Source organism: Orbicella faveolata, unplaced genomic scaffold (genome assembly GCF_042242905.1).
Source record: "Orbicella faveolata isolate gen_17 unplaced genomic scaffold, um_ofav_v1 contig_25, whole genome shotgun sequence".
Classification (NCBI taxonomy): Eukaryota; Metazoa; Cnidaria; class Anthozoa; order Scleractinia; family Merulinidae; genus Orbicella; species Orbicella faveolata.
Genome location: NW_028301553.1, coordinates 31,531,820 through 31,555,897, shown reverse-complemented (window position 1 = coordinate 31,555,897; position 24,078 = coordinate 31,531,820). Strand labels below are relative to the sequence as shown.

Here is a 24,078-nt window from a genome sequence, read left to right as displayed (position 1 = left end):
ACTGCCGTACTGAAAAGATTAAATAACCTTAAATTTAAATTGATTTCAATTGATCACTCGCTATATATTCCCTGTTTACAGTATAACATAATTCATATATTTGACAACAACTTTATATTTTGTTATTATTAAAAGAGTTAGCATCAAATATCGCGACAGTTGAGATTTTTCTGCGGTAGTAAATTATCTGCTCTGACAAATTAAATTGAAGACCACTTGGCTGATTGAAGTATCACTGAATTCATATATTTGAAGTCAAAGTTATATGTAATTATTATTGATAATTATTAACAAAAAATAATTAGATGCGAGCCAGTTTTTCCTACAAATTGAAATGAGACCACCCCATGGTTTGCCTTATAACCATATTCATATATTTGACGGTAATTATATTTTAAGACACAGCGCATACGCCGGTTCTACCTAATTTCTATTGAGTAATCATGGTAAAAGTCTTTATTTTTCAAAAATCCATGACGTGTGTAGATTCATTTTGGCTGCAGAGTTTCGCTGCGAGTTTGTTTTGTTGAGATTTCGGCAATGTGAACAACATTCTGAAAGATCCAAACCTTACCGTACTAGCCTTTGACTATTACGAAGCTAAGATGCTTACTAAAACTGAAGCAGGAGTGCTCAACGGGAAAAATTTTAAAATTGACTTGTTGTTGCTCGAAAGTATTAATTGACATCCAATAAGAGATAAATAGTTAATAATTAACAAACGTGGGAAAATAATATCCGCTCCGCACCGCCAGCTAGTAGAAGATAGTTAAATGAAGTTGCCAGCCAGGAACCGTTTGGGAGATACTTTTTCCCAGCCAGCACAACTTAAGAAATGCTGGTTTTCCCAGCAATTTTTACATTACTTTTTGCGCCAGCCAGGAAGAGTATAAAAAACTTTTTAATTCAATTTTAATTTAATTAATTGAGTTAATTAAATTAAAATTCCGTTGAATCTAATTAATTAATCAATGAATTAATTTGACTCAGTTATAATTAATCAATTAATTAATTAATTAATCAATTATGACTAAATTAACTAGTGAACATGAAAAAACAAAAATTTTACTTACTTCAAAAAGGAAACACTACAATTATCATTGAATGGCAGTAAGGTTAGGACAGTTCTCCATCCATGCAATAATTCATCTAGCGGTAATTTATAGCCCTCCGCAAAACAATTGTCGCTGAATGTATCATAATTGAACTGTGTCCAAGGCCACTAAGACTACAAAAACTCATTGCTCCATTCAGCTGTGAATGAAAAATGCAAAGTAGATTGCATTTTTTCTTCCAAATGTATACAGGCTTCAATGGAGATGTAGCATGCATAAAAAAAGTAAAATCCAATAGAATTAGATGTTTGTTGTAAAAAAATCTATAGAAACCATTTATTTTGCCATAAAATGAGCAATACCTAGAAAATGAAAACTTACGATAAATTAATTGCTTAACTGCCACTGCTGTTTAGGGTTGTCAGCGTTTTTTAGGAAACCAATACCGCAACGGACCCAGGTTCAGACTGCCTTAGTTACCTTTTGAAACTGGTAGATAATTTCAAATGTACTATAGTGGATTTTATGCTCGGATCTGTTCAATACTTAGAGTTAGCTCTACTAATTTACAAATTGTAATTGAATTTTTCCTCTCAGTCCATAATGGGAGGAACAAGGGCTGGAAATGAACCTCGAGCTCACACATTCCAGTTTTTAAACTGCTCTGGTGTACCTGCCCCCCTCAAACTTAACGACATAACTTTTTGACAGCCCCGAGTATATCTTTAAGTATTGGTGGCACTTATGAGAAATCGTACCTGTTCCTCAGAGTCTATAATCCAGACTGTATTAATAACCCCTTGCTAGCTACAAACAGAAAAACTCAACATTGAGAAAAACCAGCAGACATTTGGAACTAGTTTTCATTCTCGGGCCAGAGCAATATTAATAGTTCATTCGTTTCCAAATTTTGAAAGAATTGTGAGAAAACAAAACTTCTCTGGTGCACCTGCCCCTTCAACCATAGTCCCAACTACAAGTGAATATATGAAAGACCATATATCTTCTTATAATCCCAACTGCAGCTCCGAGTCAAGTGTTGGCGGCACTTGGGAGAAATCGTACCCAGAATCTATAATCCAAAACATCCTAATCCTCGTTAGCAGATGCACTAAAGAAAGTGCATTCTTGCACAAACAGCGCCCCTCTAGGAAGCTACAACATCATCTAACGATCTATTTTTCTAACTGACCATATGCAAAAATGGCTACCAATGCCTTCTGTTGTCTGGTCACGTTTCTTATAACGTGATCACACTAAAAAAGCAAATGGAACAAAATACTAAAAACGCTTTGGCGTTTTTTGGTTTAAAGGTTACAAAGTAGAGACTTATTTAACGGATTATAAGGGAATAAAACGACTCTGGCCTACATAGCCTCGTTTTCACTTTTTTGATAACGTATATGTAATTGTGATCTCCAATTAGAGAAGAAGATAGCCTTAAAACTCGACACAGTGATTTATTTTGTCCTAATCTTCAAGGTAAATAGTTTTAATTCCTTTAGGGAAGTGTTTCTTCTGGGCGACATACATTTAGGCTGCTATTTTTGCATTGGATCTTTTCTACTGGAGGCTTTCGAGTTTCTGACAGAAAACTGAATCTTGCTACTGATTAATTATATCTGATTTAAACGCTACTAATTATTTAATATGTTTTACTAAACAAAACGTTTGCCAGGAAGGCACTATCTTGACCTCGAAGCCTGTAAACTGCATAATTCCAGTTTCCATTTGCATAACACTTCTTCTAACTGCTTATGTCAGATGCTCAACAACCATCACCACGTCCGACGCTAGCATTTCTACCAGAAATTAGTAATATGCAGCTGACCATATGTCTACTTATTTTCGTGAAACTGAGCTGTTAAAAAGAGCTTTCCTTAGAATCTTTTTGCAGTCCTTAACGTTATTATATGAGGTGAATTACCTACCTGAATTACAGTGTTGACGTAAAATGGTCTCACAGTCAACTTTCTCTTTCAACCTGTGTAAAAAGGAAAGGAACAACATTTAGCATGCGCGCGTTGATCTTTATCTTGAAAAATGGTATTGACTTTTTTGACCTTCAAAAGGAAAAATTGACAGTTTTCTACCTTTATCTTTGAAATTGCCTAATAAAACTAAACAAAACACTCTTTCCTTCATAAAAAACTCGTGTCTAACTGTTAAAAAAACACCTCTATATGGACGCGAGTCCCTTTTTTTCCCTTTTCAAATTGCAGGAAAGCCTATATCATACCTGAAATGCAATTTGTTTAGCAAAACCCCAACAAAGTACTCCACGTTCCACTCTAGTACCTGCGGAGAAACTTACATCATGTGAACACAATAAAATACAATCGCGAAGAACAGTCGTAAATAATAACACTTCACGTAAATGGGTAGAATTGTTTAAAAATAACCTATATGTAACTGCACTTCTTCTAAGTAAAATCTTTGTAAACCCTTCAATGATTAGGAAACTTTCATAAATTAAAAACCGCTCATACAGTTGAATAACAGACTACGATGTTCAAGGAACCTTCAGGAGAACCAAAGAGAGTTTTGAAGTATTTCTCTTAGTATAGGTAGCGAATTTCTTTTTTTTTTTTCTGCAGTTTTCGAAAACCTTGTTACAGCATTCATCTAGTTAAATAAACTGTAGGAGTTTTGGAATCCCTTGCCAGATCACAAACACTTCTCTAATATAAGTTAAGATGTTCAAAAGAAGTTTTGGAATCCCTTGCGAGATCACAAACACTTTTCTAAAGTAAGTTAAGATGTTACGAAGTTTTGGAATCCCTTGCGAGATCACAAACACTTTTCTAAAGTAAGTTAAGATGTTTAGAAGAAGTTTTGGAATCCCTTGCGAGATCACAAACACTCCTCTAAAGTAAGTTAAAATGTTTAGAAGAAGTTTTGGAATCCCTTGCGAGATCACAAACACTTTTCTAAAGTAAGTAAAGATGTTACGAAGTTTTAGAATCCCTTGCGAGATCACAAACACTTCTCTAAAATACGTTAAGATGTTCAAGAGAAGATTAGGAATCCCTTGCGAGATTACAAACACTTTTCTGAAGTAAGTTAAGATGTTACGAAGTTTTTGAATCCCTTGCGAGATCACAAACACTTCTCTAAAATAAGTTAAGACGTTTAGAAGAAGTTTTGGAATCCCTTGCGAGATCACAAACACTTTTCTAAAATAAGTTAAGATGTTACGAAGTTTTGGAATCCCTTGCGAGATCACAACCACTTCTCTAAAATAAGTTAAGATGTTTAGAAGAAGTTTTGGAATCCCTTGCGAGATCACAAACACTTTTCTAAAGTAAGTAAAGATGTTACTAAGTCTTGGAATCCCTTGCGAGGTCACAACCACTTCTCTAAAATAAGTTAAGATGCTCAGAAGAAGATTAGGAATCTCTTGCGAGATCACAAACACTTTTCTAAAGTAATTAAAGATGTTACGAAGTTTTAGAATCCCTTGCGAGATCACAAACACTTCTCTAACATAAGTTAAGATGTTTAGAAGAAGTTTTGGAATCACTTGCGAGATCACAAACACCTTTCCAAAGTAAGTTAAGATATTACGAAGTTTTGGAATCCCTTGCGAGATCACAAACACTTCTCTAAAATAAGTTAAGATGTTTAGAAGAAGTTTTGGAATCCCTTGCGAGATCACAAACACTTTTCTAAAGTAAGTAAAGATGTTACGAAGTTTTGGAATCCCTTGCGAGATCACAAACACTTTTCTGAAGTAAGTTAAGATGTTACGAACTTTTGGAATCCCTTGCGAGATCACAAACACTTCTCTAAAATAAGTTAAGATGTTTAGAAGAAGTTTTGGAATCCCTTGCGAGATCACAAACACTTTTCTAAAGTAGCTTAAGATGTTACGAAGTTTTAGAATCCCTTGCGAGATCACAAACACTTCTCTAAAGTAAGTTAAGATGTTCGGAAAAAGTTTTGGAATCCCTTGCGAAATCATAAACACTTCTCTGAAATAAGTTAAGATGTCTAGAAGAAGTTTTGGAATCCCTTGCGAGATCACCAACACTTTTCTAAAGTAAGTTAAGATGTTACGAAGTTTTGGAATCCCTTGCGAGATCACAAACACTCCTCTAAAGTAAGTTAAAATGTTTAGAAGAAGTTTTGGAATCCCTTGCGAGATCACAAACACTTTTCTAAAGTAAGTAAAGATGTTACGAAGTTTTAGAATCCCTTGCCAGATCACAAACACTTCTCTAGAGTAAGTTAAGAAGTTCAGAAGAAGTTTTGGAATCCCTTGCGAGGTCACAAACACTTCTCTAAAATAAGTTAAGATGTTTAGAAGAAGTTTTGGAATCCCTTGCGAGATCACAAACACTTTTCTAAAGTAAGGTAAGATGTTACGAAGTTTTGGAATCCCTTGCGAGATCACAAACACTTCTCTAAAATAAGTTAAGATGTTTAGAAGAAGTTTTGGAATCCCTTGCGAGATCACAAACACTTTTCTAAAGTAAGTAAAGATGTTACGAAGTTTTAGAATCCCTTGCCAGATCACAAACACTTCTCTAGAGTAAGTTAAGATGTTTAGAAGAAGTTTTGGAATCCCTTGCGAGATCACAAACACTTTTCTAAAGTAAGGTAAGATGTTACGAAGTTTTGGAATCCCTTGCGAGATCACAAACACTTCTCTAAAATAAGTTAAGATGTTTAGAAGAAGTTTTGGAATCCCTTGCGAGATCACAAACACTTTTCTAAAGTAAGTTAAGATGTTAAGAAGTTTTGGAATCCCTTGCGAGATCAGAAACACTTCTCTAAAATAAGTTAAGATGTTTAGAAGAAGTTTTGGAATCCCTTGCGAGATCCCAAACACTTCTCTAAAATAAGTTATGATGTTTAGAAGAAGTTTTGGAATCCCTTGCGAGATCACAAACACTTTTCTAAAGTAAGTTAAGATGTTACGAAGTTTTGGAATCCCTTGCGAGATCACAAACACTTCTCTAAAATAAGTTAAGATGTTTAGAAGAAGTTTTGGAATCCCTTGCGAGATCACAAACACTTTTGTAAAGTAAGTTAAGATGTTACGAAGTTTTGGAATCCCTTGCGAGATCACAAACACTTCTCTAAAGTATGTTAAGATGTTCGGAAGAAGTTTTGGAATTCCTTGCGAAATCACAAACACTTCTCTGAAATAAGTTAAGATGTCTAGAAGAAGTTTTGGAATCCCTTGCGAGATCACCAACACTTTTCTAAAGTAAGTTAAGATGTTACGAAGTTTTTGGAATCCCTTGCGAGATCACAAACACTCCTCTAAAGTAAGTTAAGATGTTTAGAAGAAGTTTTGGAATCCCTTGCGAGATGACAAACACTTTTCTAAAGTAAGTTAAGATGTTACGAAGTTTTGGAATCCCTTGTGAGATCACAAACACTTCTCTAAAATAAGTTAAGATGTTTAGAAGAAGTTTTGGAATCCCTTGCGAGATCACAAACACTTTTCTAAAGTAAGTTAAGATGTTACGAAGTTTTGGAATCCCTTGCGAGATCACAAACACTTTTCTGAAGTAAGTTAAGATGTTACGAAGTTTTGGAATCCCTTGCGAGATCACAAACACTTCTCTAAAATAAGTTAAGATGTTTAGAAGAAGTTTTGGAATCCCTTGCGAGATCACAAACACTTTTGTAAAGTAAGTTAAGATGTTACGAAGTTTTGGAATCCCTTGCGAGATCACAAACACTTCTCTAAAATAAGTTAAGATGTTTAGAAGAAGTTTTGGAATCCCTTGCGAGATCACAAACACTTTTCTAAAGTAAGTTAAGATGTTACGAAGTTTTGGAATCCCTTGCGAGATCACAAACACTTCTCTAAAATAAGTTAAGATGTTTAGAAGAAGTTTTGGAATCCCTTGCGAGATCACAAACACTTTTCTAAAGTAAGTTAAGATGTTACGAAGTTTTGGAATCCCTTGCGAGATCACAAACACTTCTCTAAAGTAAGTTAAGATGTTCAGAAGAAGTTTTTGGAATTCCTTGCGAAATCACAAACACTTCTCTGAATAAAGTTAAGATGTCTAGAAGAAGTTTTGGAATCCCTTGCGAGATCACCAACACTTTTCTAAAGTAAGTTAAGATGTTACGAAGTTTTGGAATCCCTTGCGAGATCACAAACACTCCTCTAAAGTAAGTTAAAATGTTTAGAAGAAGTTTTGGAATCCCTTGCGAGATCACAAACACTTTTCTAAAGTAAGTAAAGATGTTAGGAAGTTTTAGAATCCCTTGCGAGATCACAAACACTTCTCTAGAGTAAGTTAAGATGTTCAGAAGAAGTTTTGGAATCCCTTGCGAGATCACAAACACTTTTCTGAAGTAAGTTAAGATGTTACGAAGTTTTGGAATCCCTTGCGAGATCACAAACACTTCTCTAAAATAAGTTAAGATGTTTAGAAGAAGTTTTGGAATCCCTTGCGAGATCACAAACACTTTTCTAAAGTAAGTTAAGATGTTACGAAGTTTTGGAATCCCTTTCGAGATCACAAACACTTCTCTAAAATAAGTTAAGATGTTTAGAAGAAGTTTTGGAATCCCTTACAAGATCACAAACACTTTTCTAAAGTAAGTTAAGATGTTACGAAGTTTTGGAATCCCTTGCGAGATCACCAACACTTTTCTAAAGTAAGTTAAGATGTTTAGAAGAAGTTTTGGAATCCCTTGCGAGATCACAAACACTCCTCTAAAGTAAGTTAAAATGTTTAGAAGAAGTTTTGGAATCCCTTGCGAGATCACAAACACTTTTCTAAAGTAAGTAAAGATGTTACGAAGTTTTAGAATCCCTTGCGAGATCAGAAACACTTCTCTAGAGTAAGTTAAGATGTTCAGAAGAAGTTTTGGAATCCCTTGCGAGATCACAAACACTTCTCTAAAATAAGTTAGGATGTTTAGAAGAAGTTTTGGAATCCCTTGCGAGATCACCAACACTTTTCTAAAGTAAGTTAAGATGTTACGAAGTTTTGGAATCCCTTGCGAGATCACAAACACTTCTCTAAAATAAGTTAAGATGTTTAGAAGAAGTTTTGGAATCCCTTGCGAGATCACAAACACTTTTCTAAAGTAAGTTAAGATGTTACGAAGTTTTCGAATCCCTTTCGAGATCACAAACACTTCTCTCAAATAAGTTAAGATGTTTAGAAGAAGTTTTGGAATCCCTTACAAGATCACAAACACTTTTCTAAAGTAAGTTAAGATGTTACGAAGTTTTGGAATCCCTTGCGAGATCACCAACACTTTTCTAAAGTAAGTTAAGATGTTTAGAAGAAGTTTTGGAATCCCTTGCGAGATCACAAACACTCCTCTAAAGTAAGTTAAAATGTTTAGAAGAAGTTTTGGAATCCCTTGCGAGATCACAAACACTTTTCTAAAGTAAGTAAAGATGTTACGAAGTTTTAGAATCCCTTGCGAGATCAGAAACACTTCTCTAGAGTAAGTTAAGATGTTCAGAAGAAGTTTTGGAATCCCTTGCGAGATCACAAACACTTCTCTAAAATAAGTTAGGATGTTTAGAAGAAGTTTTGGAATCCCTTGCGAGATCACAAACACTTTTCTAAAGTAAGTTAAGATGTTACGAAGTTTTGGAATCCCTTGCGAGATCACAAACACTTCTCTAAAATAAGTTAAGATGTTTAGAAGAAGTTTTGGAATCCCTTGCGAGATCACAAACACTTTTCTAAAGTAAGTTAAGATGTTACGAAGTTTTAGAATCCCTTGCGAGATCACAAACACTTCTCTAAAATAAGTTAAGATGTTTAGAAGAAGTTTTGGAATCCCTTACAAGATCACAAACACTTTTCTAAAGTAAGTTAAGATGTTACGAAGTTTTGGAATCCCTTGCGAGATCACAAACACTTCTCTAAAGTAAGTTAAGATGTTCGGAAGAAGTTTTGGAATTCCTTGCGAAATCACAAACACTTCTCTGAAATAAGTTAAGATGTCTAGAAGAAGTTTTAGAATCCCTTGCGAGATCACAAACACTCCTCTAAAGTAAGTTAAAATGTTTAGAAGAAGTTTTGGAATCCCTTGCGAGATCACAAACACTTTTCTAAAGTAAGTAAAGATGTTACGAAGTTTTAGAATCCCTTGCGAGATCAGAAACACTTCTCTAGAGTAAGTTAAGATGTTCAGAAGAAGTTTTGGAATCCCTTGCGAGATCACAAACACTTCTCTAAAATAAGTTAGGATGTTTAGAAGAAGTTTTGGAATCCCTTGCGAGATCACAAACACTTTTCTAAAGTAAGTTAAGATGTTACGAAGTTTTGGAATCCCTTGCGAGATCACCAACACTTCTCTAAAATAAGTTAAGATGTTACGAAGTTTTGGAATCCCTTGCGAGATCACAAACACTCCTCTAAAGTAAGTTAAAATGTTTAGAAGAAGTTTTGGAATCCCTTGCGAGATCACAAACACTTTTCTAAAGTAAGTAAAGATGTTAGGAAGTTTTAGAATCCCTTGCGAGATCACAAACACTTCTCTAGAGTAAGTTAAGATGTTCAGAAGAAGTTTTGGAATCCCTTGCGAGATCACAAACACTTTTCTGAAGTAAGTTAAGATGTTACGAAGTTTTGGAATCCCTTGCGAGATCACAAACACTTCTCTAAAATAAGTTAAGATGTTTAGAAGAAGTTTTGGAATCCCTTGCGAGATCACAAACACTTTTCTAAAGTAAGTTAAGATGTTACGAAGTTTTCGAATCCCTTTCGAGATCACAAACACTTCTCTCAAATAAGTTAAGATGTTTAGAAGAAGTTTTGGAATCCCTTACAAGATCACAAACACTTTTCTAAAGTAAGTTAAGATGTTACGAAGTTTTGGAATCCCTTGCGAGATCACCAACACTTTTCTAAAGTAAGTTAAGATGTTTAGAAGAAGTTTTGGAATCCCTTGCGAGATCACAAACACTCCTCTAAAGTAAGTTAAAATGTTTAGAAGAAGTTTTGGAATCCCTTGCGAGATCACAAACACTTTTCTAAAGTAAGTAAAGATGTTACGAAGTTTTAGAATCCCTTGCGAGATCAGAAACACTTCTCTAGAGTAAGTTATGATGTTCAGAAGAAGTTTTGGAATCCCTTGCGAGATCACAAACACTTCTCTAAAATAAGTTAGGATGTTTAGAAGAAGTTTTGGAATCCCTTGCGAGATCACAAACACTTTTCTAAAGTAAGTTAAGATGTTACGAAGTTTTGGAATCCCTTGCGAGATCACAAACACTTCTCTAAAATAAGTTAAGATGTTTAGAAGAAGTTTTGGAATCCCTTGCGAGATCACAAACACTTTTCTAAAGTAAGTTAAGATGTTACGAAGTTTTAGAATCCCTTGCGAGATCACAAACACTTCTCTAAAATAAGTTAAGATGTTTAGAAGAAGTTTTGGAATCCCTTACAAGATCACAAACACTTTTCTAAAGTAAGTTAAGATGTTACGAAGTTTTGGAATCCCTTGCGAGATCACAAACACTTCTCTAAAGTAAGTTAAGATGTTCGGAAGAAGTTTTGGAATTCCTTGCGAAATCACAAACACTTCTCTGAAATAAGTTAAGATGTCTAGAAGAAGTTTTAGAATCCCTTGCGAGATCACAAACACTCCTCTAAAGTAAGTTAAAATGTTTAGAAGAAGTTTTGGAATCCCTTGCGAGATCACAAACACTTTTCTAAAGTAAGTAAAGATGTTACGAAGTTTTAGAATCCCTTGCGAGATCAGAAACACTTCTCTAGAGTAAGTTAAGATGTTCAGAAGAAGTTTTGGAATCCCTTGCGAGATCACAAACACTTCTCTAAAATAAGTTAGGATGTTTAGAAGAAGTTTTGGAATCCCTTGCGAGATCACAAACACTTTTCTAAAGTAAGTTAAGATGTTACGAAGTTTTGGAATCCCTTGCGAGATCACCAACACTTCTCTAAAATAAGTTAAGATGTTACGAAGTTTTGGAATCCCTTGCGAGATCACAAACACTCCTCTAAAGTAAGTTAAAATGTTTAGAAGAAGTTTTGGAATCCCTTGCGAGATCACAAACACTTTTCTAAAGTAAGTAAAGATGTTAGGAAGTTTTAGAATCCCTTGCGAGATCACAAACACTTCTCTAGAGTAAGTTAAGATGTTCAGAAGAAGTTTTGGAATCCCTTGCGAGATCACAAACACTTTTCTGAAGTAAGTTAAGATGTTACGAAGTTTTGGAATCCCTTGCGAGATCACAAACACTTCTCTAAAATAAGTTAAGATGTTTAGAAGAAGTTTTGGAATCCCTTGCGAGATCACAAACACTTTTCTAAAGTAAGTTAAGATGTTACGAAGTTTTCGAATCCCTTTCGAGATCACAAACACTTCTCTCAAATAAGTTAAGATGTTTAGAAGAAGTTTTGGAATCCCTTACAAGATCACAAACACTTTTCTAAAGTAAGTTAAGATGTTACGAAGTTTTGGAATCCCTTGCGAGATCACCAACACTTTTCTAAAGTAAGTTAAGATGTTTAGAAGAAGTTTTGGAATCCCTTGCGAGATCACAAACACTCCTCTAAAATAAGTTAAAATGTTTAGAAGAAGTTTTGGAATCCCTTGCGAGATCACAAACACTTTTCTAAAGTAAGTAAAGATGTTACGAAGTTTTAGAATCCCTTGCGAGATCACAAACACTTCTCTAGAGTAAGTTAAGATGTTCAGAAGAAGTTTTGGAATCCCTTGCGAGATCACAAACACTTCTCTAAAATAAGTTAGGATGTTTAGAAGAAGTTTTGGAATCCCTTGCGAGATCACAAACACTTTTCTAAAGTAAGTTAAGATGTTACGAAGTTTTGGAATCCCTTGCGAGATCACAAACACTTCTCTAAAATAAGTTAAGATGTTTAGAAGAAGTTTTGGAATCCCTTGCGAGATCACAAACACTTTTCTAAAGTAAGTTAAGATGTTACGAAGTTTTAGAATCCCTTGCGAGATCACAAACACTTCTCTCAAATAAGTTAAGATGTTTAGAAGAAGTTTTGGAATCCCTTACAAGATCACAAACACTTTTCTAAAGTAAGTTAAGATGTTACGAAGTTTTGGAATCCCTTGCGAGATCACAAACACTTCTCTAAAGTAAGTTAAGATGTTCGGAAGAAGTTTTGGAATTCCTTGCGAAATCACAAACACTTCTCTGAAATAAGTTAAGATGTCTAGAAGAAGTTTTAGAATCCCTTGCGAGATCACAAACACTCCTCTAAAGTAAGTTAAAATGTTTAGAAGAAGTTTTGGAATCCCTTGCGAGATCACAAACACTTTTCTAAAGTAAGTAAAGATGTTACGAAGTTTTAGAATCCCTTGCGAGATCAGAAACACTTCTCTAGAGTAAGTTAAGATGTTCAGAAGAAGTTTTGGAATCCCTTGCGAGATCACAAACACTTCTCTAAAATAAGTTAGGATGTTTAGAAGAAGTTTTGGAATCCCTTGCGAGATCACAAACACTTTTCTAAAGTAAGTTAAGATGTTACGAAGTTTTGGAATCCCTTGCGAGATCACCAACACTTCTCTAAAATAAGTTAAGATGTTACGAAGTTTTGGAATCCCTTGCGAGATCACAAACACTCCTCTAAAGTAAGTTAAAATGTTTAGAAGAAGTTTTGGAATCCCTTGCGAGATCACAAACACTTTTCTAAAGTAAGTAAAGATGTTAGGAAGTTTTAGAATCCCTTGCGAGATCACAAACACTTCTCTAGAGTAAGTTAAGATGTTCAGAAGAAGTTTTGGAATCCCTTGCGAGATCACAAACACTTTTCTGAAGTAAGTTAAGATGTTACGAAGTTTTGGAATCCCTTGCGAGATCACAAACACTTCTCTAAAATAAGTTAAGATGTTTAGAAGAAGTTTTGGAATCCCTTGCGAGATCACAAACACTTTTCTAAAGTAAGTTAAGATGTTACGAAGTTTTCGAATCCCTTTCGAGATCACAAACACTTCTCTCAAATAAGTTAAGATGTTTAGAAGAAGTTTTGGAATCCCTTACAAGATCACAAACACTTTTCTAAAGTAAGTTAAGATGTTACGAAGTTTTGGAATCCCTTGCGAGATCACCAACACTTTTCTAAAGTAAGTTAAGATGTTTAGAAGAAGTTTTGGAATCCCTTGCGAGATCACAAACACTCCTCTAAAGTAAGTTAAAATGTTTAGAAGAAGTTTTGGAATCCCTTGCGAGATCACAAACACTTTTCTAAAGTAAGTAAAGATGTTACGAAGTTTTAGAATCCCTTGCGAGATCAGAAACACTTCTCTAGAGTAAGTTAAGATGTTCAGAAGAAGTTTTGGAATCCCTTGCGAGATCACAAACACTTCTCTAAAATAAGTTAGGATGTTTAGAAGAAGTTTTGGAATCCCTTGCGAGATCACAAACACTTTTCTAAAGTAAGTTAAGATGTTACGAAGTTTTGGAATCCCTTGCGAGATCACAAACACTTCTCTAAAATAAGTTAAGATGTTTAGAAGAAGTTTTGGAATCCCTTGCGAGATCACAAACACTTTTCTAAAGTAAGTTAAGATGTTACGAAGTTTTAGAATCCCTTGCGAGATCACAAACACTTCTCTAAAATAAGTTAAGATGTTTAGAAGAAGTTTTGGAATCCCTTACAAGATCACAAACACTTTTCTAAAGTAAGTTAAGATGTTACGAAGTTTTGGAATCCCTTGCGAGATCACAAACACTTCTCTAAAGTAAGTTAAGATGTTCGGAAGAAGTTTTGGAATTCCTTGCGAAATCACAAACACTTCTCTGAAATAAGTTAAGATGTCTAGAAGAAGTTTTAGAATCCCTTGCGAGATCACAAACACTCCTCTAAAGTAAGTTAAAATGTTTAGAAGAAGTTTTGGAATCCCTTGCGAGATCACAAACACTTTTCTAAAGTAAGTAAAGATGTTACGAAGTTTTAGAATCCCTTGCGAGATCAGAAACACTTCTCTAGAGTAAGTTAAGATGTTCAGAAGAAGTTTTGGAATCCCTTGCGAGATCACAAACACTTCTCTAAAATAAGTTAGGATGTTTAGAAGAAGTTTTGGAATCCCTTGCGAGATCACAAACACTTTTCTAAAGTAAGTTAAGATGTTACGAAGTTTTGGAATCCCTTGCGAGATCACCAACACTTCTCTAAAATAAGTTAAGATGTTACGAAGTTTTGGAATCCCTTGCGAGATCACAAACACTCCTCTAAAGTAAGTTAAAATGTTTAGAAGAAGTTTTGGAATCCCTTGCGAGATCACAAACACTTTTCTAAAGTAAGTAAAGATGTTAGGAAGTTTTAGAATCCCTTGCGAGATCACAAACACTTCTCTAGAGTAAGTTAAGATGTTCAGAAGAAGTTTTGGAATCCCTTGCGAGATCACAAACACTTTTCTGAAGTAAGTTAAGATGTTACGAAGTTTTGGAATCCCTTGCGAGATCACAAACACTTCTCTAAAATAAGTTAAGATGTTTAGAAGAAGTTTTGGAATCCCTTGCGAGATCACAAACACTTTTCTAAAGTAAGTTAAGATGTTACGAAGTTTTCGAATCCCTTTCGAGATCACAAACACTTCTCTCAAATAAGTTAAGATGTTTAGAAGAAGTTTTGGAATCCCTTACAAGATCACAAACACTTTTCTAAAGTAAGTTAAGATGTTACGAAGTTTTGGAATCCCTTGCGAGATCACCAACACTTTTCTAAAGTAAGTTAAGATGTTTAGAAGAAGTTTTGGAATCCCTTGCGAGATCACAAACACTCCTCTAAAGTAAGTTAAAATGTTTAGAAGAAGTTTTGGAATCCCTTGCGAGATCACAAACACTTTTCTAAAGTAAGTAAAGATGTTACGAAGTTTTAGAATCCCTTGCGAGATCACAAACACTTCTCTAGAGTAAGTTAAGATGTTCAGAAGAAGTTTTGGAATCCCTTGCGAGATCACAAACACTTCTCTAAAATAAGTTAGGATGTTAAGAAGAAGTTTTGGAATCCCTTGCGAGATCACAAACACTTTTCTAAAGTAAGTTAAGATGTTACGAAGTTTTGGAATCCCTTGCGAGATCACAAACACTTCTCTAAAATAAGTTAAGATGTTTAGAAGAAGTTTTGGAATCCCTTGCGAGATCACAAACACTTTTCTAAAGTAAGTTAAGATGTTACGAAGTTTTAGAATCCCTTGCGAGATCACAAACACTTCTCTCAAATAAGTTAAGATGTTTAGAAGAAGTTTTGGAATCCCTTACAAGATCACAAACACTTTTCTAAAGTAAGTTAAGATGTTACGAAGTTTTGGAATCCCTTGCGAGATCACAAACACTTCTCTAAAGTAAGTTAAGATGTTCGGAAGAAGTTTTGGAATTCCTTGCGAAATCACAAACACTTCTCTGAAATAAGTTAAGATGTCTAGAAGAAGTTTTAGAATCCCTTGCGAGATCACAAACACTCCTCTAAAGTAAGTTAAAATGTTTAGAAGAAGTTTTGGAATCCCTTGCGAGATCACAAACACTTTTCTAAAGTAAGTAAAGATGTTACGAAGTTTTAGAATCCCTTGCGAGATCAGAAACACTTCTCTAGAGTAAGTTAAGATGTTCAGAAGAAGTTTTGGAATCCCTTGCGAGATCACAAACACTTCTCTAAAATAAGTTAGGATGTTTAGAAGAAGTTTTGGAATCCCTTGCGAGATCACAAACACTTTTCTAAAGTAAGTTAAGATGTTACGAAGTTTTGGAATCCCTTGCGAGATCACAAACACTTCTCTAAAATAAGTTAAGATGTTACGAAGTTTTGGAATCCCTTGCGAGATCACAAACACTTCTCTAAAGTAAGTTAAGATGTTCGGAAGAAGTTTTGGAATTCCTTGCGAAATCATAAACACTTCTCTGAAATAAGTTAAGATGTCTAGAAGAAGTTTTAGAATCCCTTGCGAGATCACAAACACTCCTCTAAAGTAAGTTAAAATGTTTAGAAGAAGTTTTGGAATCCCTTGCGAGATCACAAACACTCCTCTAAAGTAAGTTAAAATGTTTAGAAGAAGTTTTGGAATCCCTTGCGAGATCACAAACACTTTTCTAAAGTAAGTAAAGATGTTACGAAGTTTTAGAATCCCTTGCCAGATCAGAAACACTTCTCTAGAGTAAGTTAAGATGTTCAGAAGAAGTTTTGGAATCCCTTGCGAGATCACAAACACTTCTCTAAAAAAGTTAGGATGTTTAGAAGAAGTTTTGGAATCCCTTGCGAGATCACAAACACTTTTCTAAAGTAAGTTAAGATGTTACGAAGTTTTGGAATCCCTTGCGAGATCACAAACACTTCTCTAAAATAAGTTAAGATGTTTAGAAGAAGTTTTGGAATCCCTTGCGAGATCACAAACACTTTTCTAAAGTAATTTAAGATGTTACGAAGTTTTAGAATCCCTTGCGAGATCACAAACACTTCTCTAAAATAAGTTAAGATGTTTAGAAGAAGTTTTGGAATCCCTTACAAGATCACAAACACTTTTCTTAAGTAAGTTAAGATGTTACGAAGTTTTGGAATCCCTTGCGAGATCACAAACACTTCTCTAAAGTAAGTTAAGATGTTCGGAAGAAGTTTTGGAATTCCTTGCGAAATCACAAACACTTCTCTGAAATAAGTTAAGATGTCTAGAAGAAGTTTTAGAATCCCTTGCGAGATCACAAACACTCCTCTAAAGTAAGTTAAAATGTTTAGAAGAAGTTTTGGAATCCCTTGCGAGATCACAAACACTCCTCTAAAGTAAGTTAAAATGTTTAGAAGAAGTTTTGGAATCCCTTGCGAGATCACAAACACTTTTCTAAAGTAAGTTAAGATGTTACGAAGTTTTAGAATCCCTTGCGAGATCACAAACACTTCTCTAGAGTAAGTTAAGATTTTCAGAAGAAGTTTTGGAATCCCTTGCGAGATCACAAACACTTTTCTGAAGTAAGTGAAGATGTTACGAAGTTTTGGAATCCCTTGCGAGATCACAAACACTTCTCTAAAATAAGTTAAGATGTTTAGAAGAAGTTTTGGAATCCCTTGCGAGATCACAAACACTTTTCTAAAGTAAGTTAAGATGTTACGAAGTTTTAGAATCCCTTGCGAGATCACAAACACTTCTCTAAAGTAAGTAAAGATGCTACGAAGTTTTGGAATCCCTTGCGAGATCACAAACACTTTTCTGAAGTAAGTTAAGATATTACGAAGTTTTGGAATCCCTTGCGAGATCACAAACACTTCTCTAAAATAAGTTAAGATGTTTAGAAGAAGTTTTGGAATCCCTTTCGAGATCACAAACACTTTTCTAAAGTAAGGTAAGATGTTACGAAGTTTTGGAATCCCTTGCGAGATCTCAAACACTTCTCTAAAGTAAGTTAAGCTAGAGTCTCTTTTCCTGTAAAGCCTTTTTTATAGAACATCACATTGAAATTAGGTAAACGCATTGAGACTGATATTACGATCAAAACGTCTTTATTTTAAGGGCAATTAATAGCAAGTTTGATACTGATTGTGCTGCCTAACAAGAACAAAATGGTCTGTTATGAGGAGGAATTTTAAGTAGAGTGGAGCCGTCTGACTGTGCTATAGGTATGGGTCGCACTTGGGAAATCTTTGCCAGAATTTGTTTACTTTGCGGTGGAAATCTGTCATCGCGGGCCTTTGCCTAGAGCGACCGCAGGTTTTTCGCTTTGGCAAAAACTTTGCGAATCGGCAAAACATCAAAGACGCCGTAGTGCTTGGGTGGGGCAGGCAGATTTGCGAAAAGTCGAGCCAAACAATGGGAATCACAGCGGTAACTGTGAACGCTTGTCAGCGTAACATGAAAAACGAGGTTTTCAAGCTTTTTACGGCGACAGCATGGAATACCCGCAGTATGCTCCCGTCTACAATGATATGACTGGAAGGGGAACGCAACCGAGCACTTCACATGCGAGCATTGCGCAGGAAAGCGCTCTACCGACCAGGTCCATGCAAGCAAGCGCTTCACAAACGTCGTCATCTTCGTCTTCCCAATCGTCTCTTGATCCTGAACCCGTAGATACTGGAAAACGATCTTATGTAAGATGGTCAGATGACGAAGAAAAAATGCTATTCAACCTGAGTAGTCATATACGCTCATAGGGGCCGTAACCAATCAGGAGCCAGGGATTATACCACGTGACCAAGATTTTCCCATACATTCTCTTAAATTTCAAAATCCAAGATGGCCCCTTTGGTAGCAAAACATGGCGCCCGTGACGTCACAGCCCAAATAAGGGCAACATGAAATCGAGGTTGTCACGTGCATGGTCAAATAAGGCGCTAGCCAATGCCTGAAATCGAGGTTCGGATGTGGAAATAAAAGGGTTTGCGTGAGTATCGAGTGGGTATTGTTGTTTTGAGATCGACAAGAAGATGTCTTCAGAGGAGAGCAAGACGAAGGTGGAGGTGATTAGTGTTCCTGAAGAGGAGTTTCCAGACGACATGACGAGAGAGGAATTTGCAGCGAAAGTGATGGATGCTGTTCATGAGGGTATTCTTGGAAAGATAATGAAGAACGCCGTTTCTCACGCTATGGATGTCGTTCTGAGGAAAGAAATTACGAAGCTGGCGGATGATGTGATGAGGTTCCGAAAACTCCTGTCTGAGAAGATGCTTGCTGACCAGTCAAGATCGTTTAAAGACCCTGTGTGTTTGGAGAAGTTGCCGGATGGATTTGAGGCCGGATGGGAAGCGTGGAAGAGCAGTTGGGACAACAGAGAAGAGTTGTCGTACCAAGCATTTATCAAAGAAATTGCACCACTACCACCCACAGAGTGAAAAAACATTTTAATAAAGATCCTTTAACGAGAGAATGTACATGGTTTGTTGTGTAATTTTTTGCATCGTCTTGAGTGCTTGCACGTCATTGGTTCCCAGGTGCACGAGGGATAGCATCATGGTTTGTGGGGTGAGAAATTCTCCGTGAAAGCCTGAGGAGGATTCGAAAACGCGTCCGAAGGGCCAGACCTTGGAGAGGTCTCTTCTCATGTACCAGGGGTAGGGAAAATGTTGGGTGAGGAAGAGGAGCATGACATCTTCGTCGGGGTGGGGTTCGTCCAAACGGATTTTACAGGCCAGGGGTCTCTATATGGAAAAAGAAAAAAGAATTTTTAATGCCCCAACTCAACGTCTTATCCATTAGACCATCGAAGCGCTTACCTCTTTAGGACTTGGTTTTGGGGATGTCATCGGGAGGCAGTCCGAAATTCACGGTATTGCAATGAGGGCAGAGTCTTTGGGAGGGTTTCAACCACCAGGTGTGGAGGGCTTTACAGCTTCCGTGAAAGAATTGGTCGCAACACGGTGTCAGGAAGTAATCGCTGATACTGTGATTAGGGGTGAATCCTTCCTTACACCATATACATTCGGGCTTAGGAAATCGAGACATGGAGTCTGAAAATAGAACAAAAACAACTTTTTATTGGTCATTCCACTTGTTATTACAGGGTGGGACGTGAGCACAGTCCTGATGACTGGCGCCCATATTGTCTTCATAAAAAGATTTCACATGCTTTACACGTGACATGGCTTCTTCGTAATGGTTCCCCAGGAAGACGGCTTCGTAACGGTAGGTCTCATAATTGGGATACATGCCATAGATGGCCTTGCAGCAGGTTTCCCAGACGCACCCTAGTCCCCAGGCTTCTCTCAAGGGTCCTGTGAGTGTACGTACGAATTTGTCGTGGGTCCCACGTTTACCCAACTGTAGGAGCGGTAGTCGGCAGCATGGTCTGGTTTGCTTGCAGACGTAACAATGGGAGTCGGGTTCCATGTCTAAAATTGAAGCAATTGTCGGTAAGTGTTGCGGACCCAGTCTACATGAATCACCAAATCATTGGTATCGTCCTCGTCAAGGACCCCCAACCTCTCTTCCAGCCCCAAAAGATCTAGTTGGTCCAGGGCCACCTCGATAAAACCTAAAAGTTGTTCTAGGTCCCTGTACAAAGGGGTCTCTTCTTCTTCGTCGTTCATCCACTCTCTCACCCGCTTTTCCCAGGTAGTCAACTCTACGTTACACTGCTCTAATACTTCCATGCTATACTCACTTGGTACTTCGAGAAGCCACAGCAACGATAGTATCCACAGTCTTCTGTAATGGGCGCTCATACAAGTTGAAAAAACTCAGAGTGAAAGTGAACGGTCCGACTCGCTTATTTTATACACGCGGTATAATGGTGTCCAGTCTCCTACCGTGAGTGGGTGTGGTAGGGGGATACCCCCTATCCCCTGGGTCTGGGTAACACGTGACTTGGTCTTGCTCTGTGATTGGCTGGACGGATCTTCATAAAGCGAATCCGCGTCGCCCCCGATCTTCACTCTGAGTTTTGAACTTGTATTGAGCGTCATTATGGCCTTGAGGGAGAGATACTTGCAGAATGATTTCAGACCGAGAAAGCCCGATACTACCTATGAAGAAGCAATCGACAGAATGGACGAGGCCTGGACCCGATTCTATGAGTCCATGAACTTTCCCATCCGGGATTTGTTGGCGGGTCGACGTTGGCTTTCGCGCATCAAGGATTCCAGTCAGCTCGAGGTAATGCTGCATCAGATATTATTTTTCATGGATGAGCAGAGGGAAAACTGGACGCGGAGTTTGTTCCAGTACCGGAGCATTGAGAAGTGTTTCGGCAGGACCTTGTTCAACTCGATCTATGCCATACGTAAGAACATTGTATGGGACGTGAAAGTGAAGCCGCCCGTGGACCGTATCACATTTCATAGATTGATGCTGTGTTACGGTTTCGAACCATTTCAGTCCACGTGGACTAAGAGACAAAAGAAGACAGCGAGACGCTATATCCTCGCAATTAACTTTTATTACAGTACTTTTAACCAATGTAACCAAGTAACGATGCGATCGATGATCGATGCGGAAGACAAATTACCCAACATGTAAAAATATTGAAAAATAAAAATCAGAGTGTGTTTTTAAAAAACTGTCTGTCTTTTTCTTAGTTTGGGTCCTGTCCGTTAATCAGTATGGCTTCGGCGACTCCTCGCGGGTATTCGTCGATCCATTGGAAGAACTTGCAGTTACGCTTGGGACACTTGAGATAGAGCCTGTCTGGGTTGGACTGGGAGTGGGAGGTGGCTAAGACCAGGGACTTGTTGCATAGACATCGGAAACGCGCTGGGTCGATGTTCCTGTAGCAGGGGTGGGTCTGTTCTTCGACGCGTCTCAGGTAGGTGCTCACCTCTTTGACGCCACAGGTCACATAACACTTGCTGTAGAATCTGGAAGAGGGACATCGGTAATACTCCCACCAGGTACCACCTTCGGGGTTTTTCACTCTTCCATATTCCATGGGTACCATGCAACGCGGGCAGGTGTAATCTTGTGTTTTCAGTTGGTTCAGGAACTGATCAGGGTCGAATTCCTCCAACACTTGTACTTCGGTGAATTCTCCTTGGTCATCCACTTCAGGTGGTAATTCTACGAGGTTGTCTTTCTTGAATTTGTCGAGTCCCATGGGTTCCAGGACTTGAATGGTTCGAGGAGGTGATTCTCTTATCATGGTCAGGCATCCGCCTTGAATGGCAGGTAGCTTCGAGTCTGTATGAGGAAGATAGAGATTGAGTTAGTATCCCAACAAGGTGTTTTCCCGTAGCATGGTTTCTAGGATGTGGGTGGTTTTTCGCACGTTCTTGGGGGTCGGTCTTTGCCTTCGCTTGTAATGGTTACTTTTCATTTGGCTTTTGACTTCTTGGCGTTTGATCGAAAAGGCGCTCCACGGTCGCGAGAAGCCTTTGAGAGGGACGGTGGTCCAACTGACAGAGTCCGGGGTGATCTCTTTGAAGAGGACGCGTTCGTTGAAACGTAGTCTGGAACGAGGTTTTTTGAATAACCATCTATCTAAGGTGGATTGTAGTTTACCTCCTTCTCCTTCCACTCTCTTGGGTAGGAGCAGTTTCAGTTTCTTACGAGCCTCCTTTTTGGATGATTTTTTCTTTTTCCTGGCGGGTTCGACGGGTGAATCCATGACGACTGCTGAGAAAGGTGACTCGTGATGGAATGCGTGGTTCGACTTTATGGACGTTTTTTACGACCAATCGGTGACGTGTGGTGTGATGGGATCATGTGACGGTCTTCGTTTCGATTGGTGGATCTGAAAAAGGGCGCGTGATCCGGGAAAGTACGGAGTGAAAGTGGATCCACGGCGCGGGTATAAAAGGAGCCCGTTTTGACGCAGTGAATCATTCTCGACTTGCTCTTGACGCGGTGATGACTCATAGGATTTTGGATGAGAGAGACGTGAAAGAGATCATTGAAGATCTGAAACAGCAGTTGAATCGAGCTTCTGAGATTTTGGCTAGACTCGAAGAAGGCGAAAAACCGTTGCATGTGAAGATATTTGACTTGGAGTTACGTCTTGTCTCCCCTTTGTACTATAGGCTCCAGAGGCACATGATAGACTGGTGCGACAGAGAGAGCTATCCTCGTTTGTCGGGCTTGGATATCACGAAGCTAGCGGATCGAGAAGGAAAGAAGTTTAACGAGGCTGTCGGAGAGGGGTTAATATGACTTACTACAGTAACTCGAACCAGATTCGGGACCTAGTGGAGCAGCTCGTGGATCAGAAGGTACACACTTTAAGAGATCTCGATGCCATTCCGGATGCCAAAGTGGACATGTACATTTTTGACAATCTCTTCGAACCGTTAGGCCAAATACCCGATTGTCTGTGGTCTTTTGAGCTCTTGATGAGACGTCGTCCTGACTGGGGTGGTACGATTTTGGAGATGATGAAGAGGAACGAAAATGTTTACCTTTTCTGCGGTGAGTGGTGTCGCGTGATGTACAGAAGTGGTAGCGGTCAATTCAAATTCATTCATTGTCGAGATCCCTCCCTGGACACCGAGCGTGCCTGTTTGATCGCCACGGATAACCTCACGTACATGATGAGCGATGCCATCCGTGATCTGTTTGAACCCTTGCGGTTCGCTCGTGACCTGTCACGACGGGTGTTGGAGTCCGACAAGAGTCCCAGGGTGGAGGAGGTACTGACTTTCAACAGGTGCGCTCACAAGGAAACGTGTCTGAAGTTGGAAGAGTTGATCTACGATGTCATGCGTCAGCGTGATCTGTGGAAGGATCGGTTTTTCTTTCGTGCCCTAGAAGCGGATGAGGATGACCTGTGTGGTGAGTGTAGAGAGAGTATGCGACAAGCATTCTATGTGAATGGGAACGGGGAGGAAGCCCTGAAGTGGAGACCCGGTAAAGGGGATTGTGATTGGAGAAATTGTAAATATTATGCCATGGATACCTATGAGGAAGACTGTGATAATGAGTATGGTCAGGAATGTAAGAACTCGGAATATGTTCAATACTTTTCGGATTCAGACTAGTCTTTTTTCGCCTTCTTTTTCGTTTAGCCAATCAGAGTTGTTTTTCGTAAGAACCAATCAGGCACGACGTTTTTTGTACATATAAGAAAGTCGAAATAAAAATTGGGTTCAAATCATTATGTCTCATGCCTTGAGTTGGTTGATCTCGAGTGTGTGCGACCATGGCTGATCGATGGAGTTGGACGACCTTGTGTCCCAAGTGCGCTAGAGTCTACGAGCGATACGGTAAGGGTGAACCCATCCCTGACCATTTCAGTGATTCGCCCTTGGAGGTGTTTGACTATACCGACGTCGAACCCAACGTGATGCGTTTTGTCGTTTATATCTTGTGGTTGAAACGGCAACCCGATTCATTTAAGAAGTATCTCGAGGTACGTGAGCAGCGTTTCGAGTTGTGGAGACAGTGCGTTTACAAACTTTATCGACTATGAAGAAAGGTCAAAAGAAGCAAAAGCCTCTTTCGACCGGGACGTTATTGGGACGGTATCGGGATCCTTCTAGACCCTGTAGTCTGGGTGGTCTGACGCGATTCGCCAAGGCCAATAAGATCTCGGTACGACGTGCTCGCGAGGTCTTGCAACGGGATTTGGGGTACACGTTGCACAAACCCAGACGTCGTCGTTTTCCCACGGTCCCGGTGGTGATATTCGGAATCGACGAGCAGTGGACGGCCGACCTGATCGAGGTGATCAATA

The 24,078-nt window shown here is 38.2% G+C and overlaps 3 protein-coding genes across 3 annotated transcripts; 2 read left to right on the top strand and 1 right to left on the bottom strand.

Annotated features, from left to right (window-relative positions):
• The first annotated feature begins 18,265 nt into the window (after positions 1-18,265).
• On the top strand, positions 18,266-18,875 carry LOC149109891 (uncharacterized). The gene has a single exon (XM_089295033.1). It carries the CDS (start codon positions 18,407-18,409, stop codon positions 18,809-18,811), a length of 405 nt encoding a protein of 134 aa, XP_089151159.1. The 5' UTR covers positions 18,266-18,406; the 3' UTR covers positions 18,812-18,875.
• Positions 18,788-19,381, bottom strand: LOC149109890 (uncharacterized). Its single transcript, XM_089295034.1, has 2 exons — positions 19,193-19,381; positions 18,788-19,117 (listed from the first exon to the last, which is right to left on the bottom strand). Exons 1-2 carry the CDS (start codon positions 19,220-19,222, stop codon positions 18,821-18,823), a joined length of 327 nt encoding a protein of 108 aa, XP_089151160.1. The 5' UTR covers positions 19,223-19,381; the 3' UTR covers positions 18,788-18,820.
• A 3,157-nt stretch (positions 19,382-22,538) lies between these two features.
• On the top strand, positions 22,539-23,383 carry LOC149109889 (uncharacterized). Its single transcript, XM_089294692.1, has one exon. The coding sequence runs from the start codon at positions 22,556-22,558 to the stop codon at positions 23,381-23,383; it is 828 nt and encodes a 275-aa protein (XP_089150818.1). The 5' UTR covers positions 22,539-22,555.
• The last annotated feature ends 695 nt before the right edge of the window (positions 23,384-24,078 follow it).